The 13,573-nt window shown below is 50.0% G+C and overlaps 3 protein-coding genes across 4 annotated transcripts in view; all 3 read left to right on the forward strand.

Annotated features, from left to right (window-relative positions):
* Positions 1 to 13,573, forward strand: part of LOC131317012 (receptor like protein 27-like) — a 74,300-nt gene that overhangs the window by 60,225 nt on the left and 502 nt on the right. The window lies entirely within an intron of this gene.
* Positions 1 to 13,573, forward strand: part of LOC131316765 (receptor-like protein 7) — an 81,815-nt gene that overhangs the window by 51,100 nt on the left and 17,142 nt on the right. The gene's annotated exons all lie outside the window — the stretch shown is intronic.
* On the forward strand, positions 6,944 to 13,526 carry LOC131317015 (receptor-like protein 9DC3). Its single transcript, XM_058346598.1, has 4 exons — positions 6,944 to 7,119; positions 7,201 to 7,424; positions 7,490 to 7,614; positions 12,759 to 13,526. Exons 1-4 carry the CDS (start codon positions 6,944 to 6,946, stop codon positions 13,524 to 13,526), a joined length of 1,293 nt encoding a protein of 430 aa, XP_058202581.1.

Genomic DNA, 13,573 nt, shown 5'->3' on the forward strand with positions numbered 1-13,573 from the left:
GGAAAGGCCAAGGCCTATAAAGCAGAGGGATCACAGTGAGGCCTCCACGGCTTGCTCTGCTCCCTCATTTTCCTCAGTATACTTCAATATTTGCCATGGATAACCCCCTTCCAACTTTGCTTAGGCCCTGGTTAGCACAATTTCAGAGTGTCGACTGGCTCAATTTCCAATATCACGGCCTTGCTTCGTTCCGCTTTCTTCGACATGTACCGCTCCGGCCGGCGCTCCTGCGGGCTGCCCTCAGATTCTGGGATCCTGACGTCCACGTCTTTTGCTTTGGCGATGACGAAATATGCCCGACCGTTGAAGAATTCCAGGCGTATCTCCGGACCTACTCGTCCCCTACGCTTGTAGTTCCGCCTTATCAAGCGAGCATGCCCAAACTGTTTGCCAGCTCACTCAACATTTCCCGGGGACTGGCGAACACTATCCTCGAGGGTGGCCAAATGAATATCATGCGGCTGATCGAAATGTACAGCCCGGACGGCGATTTGGATAGTGATGATGCTCAAGCGCGCCGCCGTTTTGCCTTGGTAATCTGCCTGCTTGCCGCCTATCTGCTCGTGCCGGCCCACGGGCAGGTCAGCCCTTCGCTTGTGAGCGTTGCTGCCCAGATGGGGGCACGAAGGAACGTGATCCCTTTGGTCTTGGCTGAGACACTCTTGGGTTTGGACTTGGTGTATACGGGCCAGTCGGCCGTTTTCAGCGGGAGCCCGCTTTTGCTTCAGGTAACCTCACCCAGCTCACCTTTTTTCCGGTTTTTCACACGTTCTCGTTTTACCTCGACACTCGGCTTAGGCTGCTTCCTAGCTCCTTACTTGTCTTTTCGCTCAGGTTTTATCTGACTTCTTACTTGTCTTTTCGCTCATGCAGTTGTGGCTGTCAGACAAATTGAATCTACTGCACCCCCCGGTGGCGGGTTGGAATCTCTTTCCGAAGAGGATTCATCAGAGGGAGATGCGGTATCCCGATATGGACATAGAAGGCTGGTACGAGTTCATGCAGTAGGCGCAGCCTGATGAGATTGCCTGGAGGTGCCCCTGGCTGGATCTTCCGGACATGGTTGTTCATGCCGATGGATTTGACAGGGTAGTAATTGCAGGACTGCTGAGCTTTACTTTCTACATTCCTGGCCGTGTCCTTCGACAGTTGGGCGCCTCTCAAGAGAATCACCGTACTAGCATTGGGGATTTCCGTGTCCCGGATTTCAACGCTCAAACACTCAACGGTTACCAGCGGCGCTGGGGCCTTAGAGCCCTTCAGGCTGAAATGTCGGACTTTGCAACAGGGCTAAAGAGCCGCTACAGACAGTGGTTGAGAGCAGATGTGAATGCAAGGGAAAATATTAACTGACTCCGGGCCACTTTGCTATGCTTAGAATAAACTGCGAGCCGTTAGGCTTCTTAAGCATTTTGTTCTGTTTTTCATGCTTCAACTATTTTAAGGCTTTTATGCTCAGCTTATGTATTAGAAATAGTAATTTGCAATAAAGTTGAAAGACGATGGGTTTCCCCTTTTCTGATTCACTTCAATGCAGCCTTTGACTTGTGCTCGACCTTCCCAAACCGCGACGTGTACCCAAAAATGTCGAACCTGGATCGAAATTTTGATAGAAGGTGACCGAATCTCAAAGTGAGATTGCCTACGTATCCCTTTTCAAGGAATCAGGTCAGAATGTAGTTCAGGCTAAGGTTCGCTCGTGTACTTTAACTCTCATTTTACGCTCTAACTTTTGCCTAGGACCGCCCTTTTCAGGTTTTCGGCCCAGCGAGCTTTCGACTTTTGCCTATTTATTTTTGCCTAGCACCGCCTCCTTAGGTTTTCGGTCTAGCAGGCTGCTCTAACTTTTGCTTGGAATCGCCCACCCTTGTGGTTTTCGACCCAACGAGCATCTCTCAGGGATAGTAATGTTTGAGTTGATCCAGGTTGACTAGGGTGTTGAATTCGTTGCCGTCGAGGTCGATGAGCTTAGCAGCACCCCCGGATAGTATGGTCTTGATGATGTAAGGCCCGGATCGCTTTGGTCTGAACTTCCCGCGGGGATCGAACACTGGGGCCCGGATCTCCTTTGTAACCATGTCTCCTTCGACTAAGCCCCTGGACTTCACCTTTTTGTTGAATGCTCGTGCGATTCGACGCTGATACTCCTGAACATGATACAAAGCCCGGAGCCTTCTTTCATCAAACAACATCAGCTCGACAAACCTCTCGCTCAACCAGTCAAATTCCTCGAGACCGCTTTCGACCATGAGTCTCAACGACGGGACCTCAAGTTCGATGGGAAGTACTGCCTACATCCCATAGACTAAGGAGAAAGGGGTTGCACCAGTTGAAGTGCGGATAAACGTTCGGTACCCCCAAAGGGCGAGAGGCAGTTGCTCATGCCAATCCCTTGCAGACTCGGCAGTTTTCTTGATGATCATCTCGACATTCTTGTTTGCAGCTTCGACCGCTCCATTTGTCTGCGGGCGATAGGTCGCCGAGTGATGGATCTCGATACCGAATTCCTCGAAGAGTTCCAGAACCCTTCCCTTAAAATGACTTCCGTTATCGGACACAAACGCCTGAGGAACCCCGTACCGGTAGATGATGTTCTTTCGAATGAACTGAGCAACTTGAACCGTTGTCAGCGTCTTGTAGGATTCGGCTTCGACCCACTTGGTGAAGTAATCTATCGCCACCAGTATGAACTTATGGCCATTTGAAGCAGACGGTCTGATCATCCCAATAACATCGATGCCCCAAACAGAGAACGGCCACGGCGAAGTCATGCCATACAGTTTAGAGGAGGGATGTGTTGCAGGTTCGCGTGGATTTGACATTTGTAACAGCGTCGGACGTAGTCGATGCATTGAGATTCCATTGTAGACCAGTAATAACCCTGCCGAGGATTTTCCTAGCGAGCATGACGCCGCTCATATGAGGCCCGCAGACTCCTTCGTGAACCTCTTCCATTATCCTTGTTGCTTCGACGCCGTTGACACAGAGCTTATGCATCCCGCAGTGCGACCTTCGATACAGCTTCCCCCCGCAGATGATGTACTGAGAAGCCAACCTCTGCAAGGCAATCCGATCCTTCTTCGTGGCCTCGGTAGGAAACTCCCCACGCTCCACAAAGTTCCAAATGTCATGGTACCATGGTAGGCCATCATCAATGGCGTTGATATACTCGTAAGCGGGCAAGTCCTTCTGTTCAATCACAATTGGCCGTAGCTTAACACCTATTGGAAGTTCGATCATTGAAGCCAAAGTCGCCAAAGCATCGGCGAACTGATTCTTCAAGCGTGGGACATGGGTGAAAGTCACCTTACTGAAGCGAGGAATCAGTTCTTCCAAATCTTGGTGATAAGGCTTCAGCTTTTCCTCACGAACCTTCCAATCTCCATTGGCTTGGGAGACCACCAAGTTTGAATCCCCAATCACTTCCAACTTCTCGACCCCTAGAGCAATGGCAGCTTCCATTCCGACGATGCAGGCTTCGTACTCGGCTTGATTGTTGGTGACATCGAAATTCAGCTTGAAAGCGAGCGGAATGTGAGCGCCGGCGGGGGTGATCAGCAGCACTCCTATCCCAAATCCCTTTTGATTAGCAGCCCCATCAAAATAGAGCGTCCATACTTCCTCGATCACTGTCAACACCTCCTCGTCGGGGAAAGTGAAATCCACGTCTTTCGGGCCGTCGATCGGGTGATCAGCCAAAAACTCAGCCACGGCGCGCCCCTTTACAGACTTCCTTGTGACATGTTGGAGTTCGAACTCAGCCAGCAGAAGCAACCAACGTGCTAGCTTATGGGTGAGCGCAGGCTTCTCGAACAGATACTTGATAGGATCCATCCGAGAAATCAGTCTCACCGAATAGGCTAGCATGTAGTGTCTAAGCTTTCTGGTAGCCCAAACTAGCGCCCAACACGTCTTTTCCAGAGGGGTATAGCGTTCCTCAGATCCCACCATCTTCTTGCTCAGATAGTACACAGCCCTCTCGACCCCATTGCTTCCTTCCTGTGCTAGCAGACATCCCATGGCTGTTGAAGAAACGGACAGATAGAGAATCAAAGGTCGACCCGGCGTTGGCGGCATCAGTACCGGTGGGTTCTGCAAATACCCTTGAATAGACTCGAAGGCAGCCTGGCATTTTTCTGTCCATTCGAACGGGACTCCCTTTCTGAGCAAGCGGAATAACGGCTCGCAGGTTAGAGTTAGCTTGGAGATGAACCTGCTGATGAACTGGACCTTCCTTAGAAAACTTCGCAAGCCTTTCTCAGACTTGGGCGGCTCCATTTCAAGGATCGCTTTGATTTTGGAAGGATCCACTTCAATTCCCCTTGCGGTGATCAGAAATCCCAACATTTTGCCTGACGTGACCCCAAATGTGCATTTTTGTGGGTTCAAGCGCACATTGTACTTGCGAAGCCTTTCGAGAAACTGCCTGAGCCATGGAAGATAGTCCTTTTCCTCCTTTGCCTTTACAATCATGTCATCGACGTAGATCTCGACGGTCTTGTGGATAAAATCGCGAAACAAGGTCGTTTGAGCCCGTTGGAAAGTGCACCCGGCGTTCTTTAATCCAAACGGCATCTTCACATAGCAGTAAGTGCCCCATTCTGTGACAAACGTCGTTTTCTCTTGGTCCTCGGGTGCCACAGAGATCTGGCTGTATCCGGAGAATCCGTCGACAAAAGAGAGCAAGGCATGCCCCGCCGTGTTGTCCACAAGCACATCAATGTGAGGCAAGGGAAAACTGTCTTTGGGGCTTGCCTTGTTTAAATCCCTAAAGTCGACGCAGACTCGGATCTTTCCATCCTTCTTGGGAACAGGCACGATATTGGCGACCCATTTGGGGTATTCTGCAACCCTGCGTCAATCTGCTTTGTAACCTCTTCCTTGATCTTCTGAACCCAATCCGGCCTCATCCTGCGGAGTTTCTGTTTGACGGGGACAGCCCCGGGCTCCAACGGGATTCGATGCTGCACTATTTCAGGGTCAATGCCGGGCATATCCTTGTGAGACCACGCGAAAACCTCGGGAAATTCTTTGAGAAGCTCGATTATTCCAGCGTGATTCTCCGGGGACAGATTTGCACCAATTTGCATCATGCGGGGGTCATCCTCGTCTTTCAAATTTACAAGAATTACTTCTTCTTTTAGAGGCTGAGCACGCCTTTCGTCTTCCTTTTCGATGAGGGAACGCAACTCGGCCGGGATGTCCCCGTCGAAGTCTGTTCCTTCATCGTCAGGGTCGACACAGTTTATATAGAAGCTAGCAAAGTAGTCGAAAGTAGGATCATACATTTCATAAAACCCAACAGGGTCGCCAAGTACAACCGACTCGAACTCAAAGTAAAAGCTACGACGTGGAGGGCCGAGAGGCACAAACTCCGACTCTGAGCTAGACTTAGACTCGACAGACTCTGTGTCAGATTCAGACTCATCGTCAATGCATGTTAGACGCGGAGTGAAAATGCAGTTATTGATACTTCCCTTCGCCTTCACGATGAGAGAGGTAGGATCCTCGAGAGCATTTGAGGAGTCGGGCCCGAGCATCAGCACTTCAGCTTCTTCGCCCTTGCCAACCAAACCTACTTGGGAGAACAGCATCTCCAGACCCCCTTGATCAAGAGCCTTCAGCCAATCAAACTCCTCATTGGTCTGACCCAGCCGTTTTTCGAATTCCCCTTTGGCAAGCTTCTCTTCGGCCGTCTCCTCATCGGACCAGGTGTCCGCAGCAAAGATTTCAAATCCCGGCAGCCAGGTGGAAGTCTCCGGATCCCAAAATGACTCTATCTGTCCTGAATAAGCAGAGCCTCCTCCTTCTCGCACAAAGTAGCTGTCGGGGTTACCAAAAAGGGTCCGAGGTTTTCCCGTGTCTTTCCTCTTTTTGGCGTCTTTGGCCGGCGGCGTGTAGCCTAGTCCAAAGCGGCCTTCGGTGGAAGGAAAAGACAGGGAACTCAGCGATCCCTTGTTGGTTGACCCCGAGTCTTAGGCTCGGCATGAATGACATCTTCCTCATCATTTCGAGGACAGTTGAGCTTATGATGAAGTCATCATCCATGGCGATGGCGAGGACTGAGCCAGATGTGTCGAAAGAGAAACCTCCGAAGTCCGAGTCTTTTTCCCCGTGCATAATACCCAAAACAGGCGTCCCATCATCTATGAGCGGGCAGATCCCGGAATCCGCGCAGATCGTTAAAGTCCCGGTAGGGAGCCCCAGCATGACTTTCTGGTGCAGGGTTGAAGGTACTGCCATGATGTCGGCCCTATGAAGCCAAGGCCTGCCCAGCAGCAGGTTAAAGGTGGCAGGGACATCGACCACGTGGAATTCTACGTCCATCTCGAAACCCTCAGCATCCAGTTTCAGCATCAGAGTTCCTTCCACCATGCGGCGAGTGCTGTCGTATGCCTTAACTGCCAAGTTGGAAGGCGTTAAGTCACTCTTTGAGAACCCCAAACGGTAGGCAACCCTTATTGGGCAAACGTTGATGGCAGAGCCGTTGTCAATTAGCACGGTTGGCACCCAATGGCCCCGACACTTAACGGTAATGTGCAGCGGGCGGTTGTGAGCGGTTCCTTCGATGGGCAAATCCCTCTCGGTGAAAGTGACGGAGTGCTTAGAGAGAAGTGGCAGCACGAGGGCAATCATGGCCTCGGGAGTGATGTCAATGGGCACTATGAGACGGGCCAATGCTGATGACAGCTTTTCACGATGCTCCTTTGATGACGATATTAAACCCCAGATGGAGACAGCGGCCGGAATCCGTTAGAGCTGTTTCAAAATGGCGTCTTCTTCTGGAATCCCATTCGGAAAGAGCGGATCATTCCTCTGAGCAACAGGAGCAGTGGTTTTCTGACCGGGCGGATTGGACGAGCTTCCAGCCTGAAGATTGGATGGCTGAAACACTCGGCCACTCCTTGTGACATTGGCCACGTCCCACCAAGAAGATGAGTCGATGGAGTCCCACAGATCAGCCGGTACTTCTTCCAGCTTGCACTTTCCTTTGTCCGTTGATGCCACCGTTGCAGGAGAGTCTGTCCCCAGAGCTGTTTCCCATTCCAAGTCTTCCATTACTAGTCCTTCCCAAAAGGTAGGGTCCTGTGCAGCCTCTTCCTCAAACGGCGCCCCCGGGTTAGTGACGAACGGAACGTCCCAAAATCCTCCATCGACGAGAGCAGCATTGACGGTCCATACTTCGCTCCCCATGTTTAGGTCAACAATGTTGTCGATGTCCCAAATATCAGCAGGCGGTGGAGTCTTAACGGTTTCTTCTGCATCCCAGAGGTCGACCGGAGGCGCATCCAGGACCATGATTGAGCAGTCGTCTCCGGGGGTCGAAATGATAGGGCAGGGCTGCTTCACGGAGACGATGTCGAGAGTAGGGTCGACTTCATGGGCGCAGCAGCCGACCATCCCGGCAATCGCATCCACCAAAGGTAGCACAGCGCCGAGCGGGCGACGGATATCGGGAACAATCTCTCCTTCTTGAAATTGGTCCCAGTACCCCTCACTGATGCCGTCTTGGTTCAAATTGGCCTCGAGACCCTAACCCAATTGCCATTCATCAGGCTGCGGATCCCACACGTATTCCTCGACTTCCAGTTCGACTTGGTTCAGTTCGGGCTGGTAAAAGAGCGCGAACAAAGAGAGACCATCCAGAGGGTCAGCCTGTGCCGCATTCCATTCTCCTGCCCACTGGTCTAGCCATATTTGATTGACCTGAGGGTGCGCGGGAAACCCCATGTTATACTGTTCGGTCCAATCATTGCAAAGCTCTTCCCACTCTTTGGCTTTGTCTTCCATGGCCCAACCGGCGGCCATCATGTTAATGCTTGGTTCAGAGGGAAAGGGTACGACTGGCTTTGGGTCGATGGTTGAGGTAATATGGTCGGTAGGGTTGAATATGGTGGAGCTGAGGTTTATCTGGTTTACTTGAGGGTTGAGGTCATGTTTAGGCAGGGAGTTGGAAATGACATTTGGCTTTGTGGGTGGAGTTGGAAGGGTGCCATTGTCCACCAAGTCGTGTATCGCATGACAGAGGCGATAGCAAGAGTCAGTGTAATGGCTGGGCATTTGGTGATATGCACAGAAAGCACCGGGGTTATGGCTAGGGGGTGGATTTTGAGGGAGTGGAGTTGGGGCTAGAGGCCTGAGGTGTCCGGTTTTGATTAGCTTCTCCAACACCGAGGAAAGTGGTATCTCAAAATTGGCGAAGTTACGGGGTTGGTTGCGGTTTCGGGGTCTTTGAGGGGTTTGAACTTGGTTGATGTCGGCAATGTGGTTGGAGCTTTGGGCCGAGGGGTTGTTAGCAGAGTTCGCATTGGCATAGCTGTTGCCACCGAACAAGGCAGTGCTGTTCCCGGTGTATGCACGGGGCTTTGATTTTGAGGCTGAGGTGGAGGAGGAATTGTCGCTCCTGGGCAGAACGCTGGTTTGAAGAGCTTCTTCGATGGCCAGCCCGGAGTCATAAAAGGTTTCGAAGTTTGCGCCCTGAACTAACACAAGGTTTTTGGCGAAGTCCGGCTGCAGATTACGGGAGATGATGCGGATCTGATCCTTCTCGCTTGGGCGATCGGGCATGAGAGCGGCCTTGGCTCTCCATCTTTGGATAAAGTCTGCAAAGGACTCCTTTGCAGTCATCTTGGTGGACTCCAACTCCCGAGTGGTCATTTTGAGTTGGGCGTTGTAGCTGTACTGAGCATTGAAGGCCGTGCCGATGTCCTCCCATGTCCGCCTCTTGGAGATGTCGAGCGATAGGAACCACTGGAAGGCGGGACCGGCAAGGGTTTGTGGAAACAGCTGAGCCATAGCATCCTCCCCGACACCATGTAGTTTCATCGCGCCATGATAGGCCAATAGGTGAGTTTTCGGATCCCCGGTACCGTCGAACTTTGCGAAGTCGGGCATTTTGAACTGGTCGGGGAGCCTGGCATTCGGGAATGGGCAGAGGCGGTCCTGTCTAGTACTCCCGACCCTTTTCTTTCGGATTTGGCAACAACTTCTTCCAACTTGGCCATTTTGGCGACCAAAGCTGCCATTTCTGGGCTTGGAGCGGGATTCTTGACTAGTGGCTCCTCTTCGGCAGCGGCTCCTTGTTCACGCCTTTCACCGCCTTCTCCTTCTGCTACAAGGGGGAGTCGCTCCTCGATTAGGGTTTGAAGATTGGCCATGGAGGCGTCGGCCTGGTCGGCCCTTTGTTGCATGATGGCTAGGTTACGCTGCAGATCGGCTAACACGGTTGCAAGATTCTTAGGTGGGACATCCGCCATGGCTAGTACTTCTATTTTAACAAGCTTGGGAGATGCCGGTGGAGACGGAATAGACGGAGGGGACTCGTGCGGAGTAGTCGATGGCGAATCCTCCCGTGACAAAGCGCAGGCCTGAGCTTCTGTTGTGATCGACTGAGAGACAAACCCCAAATCAGATTTTCAGACGGACCCGACGGACGGCCCCAAGTAGGTTTGGCTCTTGATTTCGAAATTCGGCTTTGACATCGACATGACTAGACAGCAAGGTATAAGAGCTCAGTGACGGCCTGCAATCATTTTATTTGAAAGAATCGACAAGAATGGAAAAATGATCATGCCAACGTCGTCGGTGTCCTCCTAGACTCTAGAACTAGAGGGAGTCTGCTTTACGACACTCGGACAGTTGCCATGGAATCCTCGGATTTTCTTTTTGACGGTGTGTCCTTGACTGAATGTTACTAAGAGATGCCGAAACAGCCTAAGCCTTTGGTTTTCTCCCTTCTCGAAGTTTCAAAGATTGATTTCGGAACAACTCGGTGTAGATGGCGTGATACTGTAACCGAAGCGGCGTAAGCAACACTGTGCCGGAGCCTGAGCGGTGTAAGTGATTAGCACTTTTAACCTGAGTGGTGTAAGCATCACGTCATTCTCTCCATTGTTCCTGGTTTTTCGGTTTGAAACCTCGATGGGGTATTGGGCAAAGATTTAGAAAGTATCGATTTCCCGAAGCCTCATTGATTAAGGACTTGAAAATTTTTGGGTAACGTGCAACATCGAGATGCACGACTCGTCATCGGTCCAAGGCAACGCCGAACGGGCGCGAGGCAGACTCGACAAAAGGCATCCTAGAAGCCGCCTTAGCATGCTCCTACGCAAAACGATCATGAATGTATGTACAAGCATGCGGTATGGAAAGCGGTAACACATAGACAGGATATGGGGTTAGAAGCAAGTAATCCTACCCTGCGGGTTCCTGTCTTAGGTTGAAAGGTTCTAATGCTTTGTAATCGCTGTAGAGGCCGGTTTTGGCTTTAAAGGGGTTCCTCTGACTAGAGCCGCGATATACCTCCCACTGCAACACGTAGAGCAAAGCAATGGTCGAACGGTAGTACGACTCATCATCGTCCAAGGTTGTTGGGCGTTCGAGGACCCCGGTCTCCAGTAAACTGTGCCGGTTACCCAAAACACCTCAACGGGGCTGCCTAACCATCGATACGAACGGAGAATGCCGAAGAACGATTCGACGAGAGAGAAATGCAACGCTTTTTGAAATGAATGCCCTTTGAAGTTTGGCTCACTTTTATTAATCAATACTCGGAGAAAATTACACAAATGAACAATAGTAAAAGCTCCAGTTCGGATTGGTCGGATACTGAGATCCTGTTACGTTACCATTCCGTTCTTCAGCAGTGCGAAGCGTACTGTTTTGACAAGCTTTTGAAATTTGTTCAATTATGTATTAATTGCCAAATATCAATCAATGTAATGAGTCCCTAGCAGAGTAGCCACTGTGGGCACGCTACCCGGAAATTTTGTTTGTAAAATTGGGTGCGGCCCTTTGTTTCGGAGAAAGCGCGGCGAAACGCCTCAATTCAGAGTCGCCACTCGGGTTTTAGCGGTGAGAAATACCCAAGGAACCGAACTCGAAAACGTTTGCCACGTTTGTTTTGATTTTTGAAAAGGCTTGTAGACTGGACCGTCGTCACCTTCGATATCTGATGTTCGGGAGCCAGGTTATGAGAGGGGAAGGATTTTATGGCACCCCTCTCGCCCAATCCAGAGATCGATCTCTACTCGGGCATTTTTGCAAAGTGTTTGCATTTTTCTCTCACTGATCATTTTCAGCCAATTAGGGCGGGGGAACAGTTTAATGGGGGTTAAAGCTGTGACAAGTTGCAGATTTATGTGGCAAAATGGTTTATGGATGACTTGATTGCAATGCTAAACATAGATTGAGAACAAGTACTGAGCAAACTGGATAACCTGAAATACGCTGCCCTGCAGGGACGTGAGCAGGTTCTGTGCCAGCATGCACTGGCCGAACCACTGCATACTGTGAGAACATGCCCACGCCAACCTACAACTGGCGTACTCCACTTGTTTGTTTGCTCAGTCTTTGTTTTCAACCCTCTGGGCTCTGGAAAGGGACCTGCGCACACCCAGGACAAACCATGCAGTTAAATAGAACAAAATATATTTACAGACAGATGAGATGGCTTGAAGCCATATAAATAGGCAAGAAGCCCCCTAAACAGAGTGGGGACAGGAAGTAGGCCAAGGTCACACTAAGATGCAAGGGCCAGCCACTGAATCGTGGGCCTACTGCCGTACGCCAGTTTCAAGTGCCGTACGCAGGTAATATCACAGTCCAGTGCTTGGCTTTGCATCATCTGGGCTCTGGAACACGACCAGAAGGATCCCAGAGGCCTTTCAAGACAAAAAGAGAGCAAGCGATCGATGGTACGACTAATCAAGTCCAAACACAGAAAGCAATATACTGGTTCTTAGCATGCTGATGGGTGATGAAAGAAGACATTAAAATAAGAACAGGTGACCGATGATCCCCACGCCAGTAGTGCACATACCGCCATTACTGGCGTACGGCTGAAAGTCACTGGCGTGCGCCACGTAGTCCCTCACATGATCTTTGTATTTTACCATTTTAAGGCCAGGACTAGCATTGTTTACTAGCCTGGACCTTACTGATCACCCTCAGGAGCTGAAAACAGGAAGGGACGCAAAGGTGATATACCTTTTTGTATTGAGGTTTGAAGGTTGTGTTGAGCTTTAGAGATTGAAAATGGAGGTTGTATGGTGACTGAACCTCAATGGGTGTATGGAAGGGGACTATTTTCCTTTCTCTTTCAATGGAATAAGAAGAGAGAAGAAGAGCAAGAAGAGAGGAGAAGAAAACTTTGTGCTCTTTAATGAGGCTAACCCCTTGCAAATGAATGCAAGGGGGGTATTTATAGGAGGGAGAGACTGAGATCAGTTAGGGACCAAGGCCTTGTTTGGCTGGTTGGCACAAGAATGGAGCCTTCCCATGCATTAAATGCATGGGACTAGTTGATGGGGGGTGTAGGAGAGAAGGGGGACGATCCTGGCCGATATAATCATCAGGGGCTACTGTGGCCGACGTCAGGGTGGCACAAAAGTCTCGTCCATGTGGCTGAATAAAGTTGATTTGACTGGATTTGACTGGCGTGCGCCACATATAAACTGGCGTGCGCCACTAATAACTGGGTCAATGGTCGATGACTGACACGTGGCAGTTAACTGGCGTACGCCTCCAAGACACTGGCGTGTGCCAGTTGGGTTTTGCTGGGGCTGTTTGGCTCTAGTTTGAAGGGTTTGAAATGGGTTTGAGAGGGGTTAGGGACGCTCAAACCTCAAACACACCGTCGTCCTCAGACTGTTCTCGACTATAATCATCATTGGGGAAACAAAAGGTCAACAGATAACGTTATCTGGACAGACCAGAATGGGGTGTCTACAGAATGTCTTGTTCTTCAAAATAATCAGATTGAGGATACTTTCCCCTCTTGGTTGGGAGCTCTTCATAAGTTAGAGCTTCTTATTTTGGGATCAAACAAATTCCACGGCAACATTGGGGATCCCAAAAACAATTCAAAGTTTCCAAAGCTGCAGATAATTGACCTCTCTTGCAATGGCTTTTCAGGTAATTTGCCTACAGAATACATTCGTAACTGGAATGGAATGAAAATGATCAACAAAGAGAATTTGACATATATGAATGCAAATCCAAAAACTCAATCCAAGGTACATCCCGGTCCAACAAATCACATGACACTATCCTATTCAGTTGAGTGGAGCTACGATTACTCAATGAGAGTGGTCAGCAAAGGGACAGACAGGTTATACGAAAAGATTCAAATTGCCTTGGTGGTTGTTGATCTCTCAAACAACACATTCGTTGGGGATATCCCAGAATCCCTTGGAAGTCTCTGTGGGCTTCAATTGCTAAACATTTCCAACAACAAACTTACTGGCGCTATCCCCTCATCGTTAGCAAAATTGACAGAATTGGAGTCGTTGGACCTATCTCAAAACCTGCTCTCAGGTCACATCCCCTGGCAACTGACCCAACTCACTTTCCTTTCCATCTTTAATGTTTGTCATAATCGACTCACTGGTCGTATACCTCAGGGGAAGCAATTTGATACATTCGAAAATAGTTCATATGATGGGAATTTGGGATTGTGTGGTGTCCCATTGTCGAAGTCATGCAAAAATTCAACAACCTCACCACCACCTCCGCTTATATTTTGAGGTCACGATCTTGAGTTTTCGAGTGGTATTTATTGGATGGTCATAGC

The sequence above is a fragment of the Rhododendron vialii genome, chromosome 2a (assembly GCF_030253575.1).
Source record: "Rhododendron vialii isolate Sample 1 chromosome 2a, ASM3025357v1".
NCBI classification, from domain to species: Eukaryota; Viridiplantae; Streptophyta; class Magnoliopsida; order Ericales; family Ericaceae; genus Rhododendron; species Rhododendron vialii.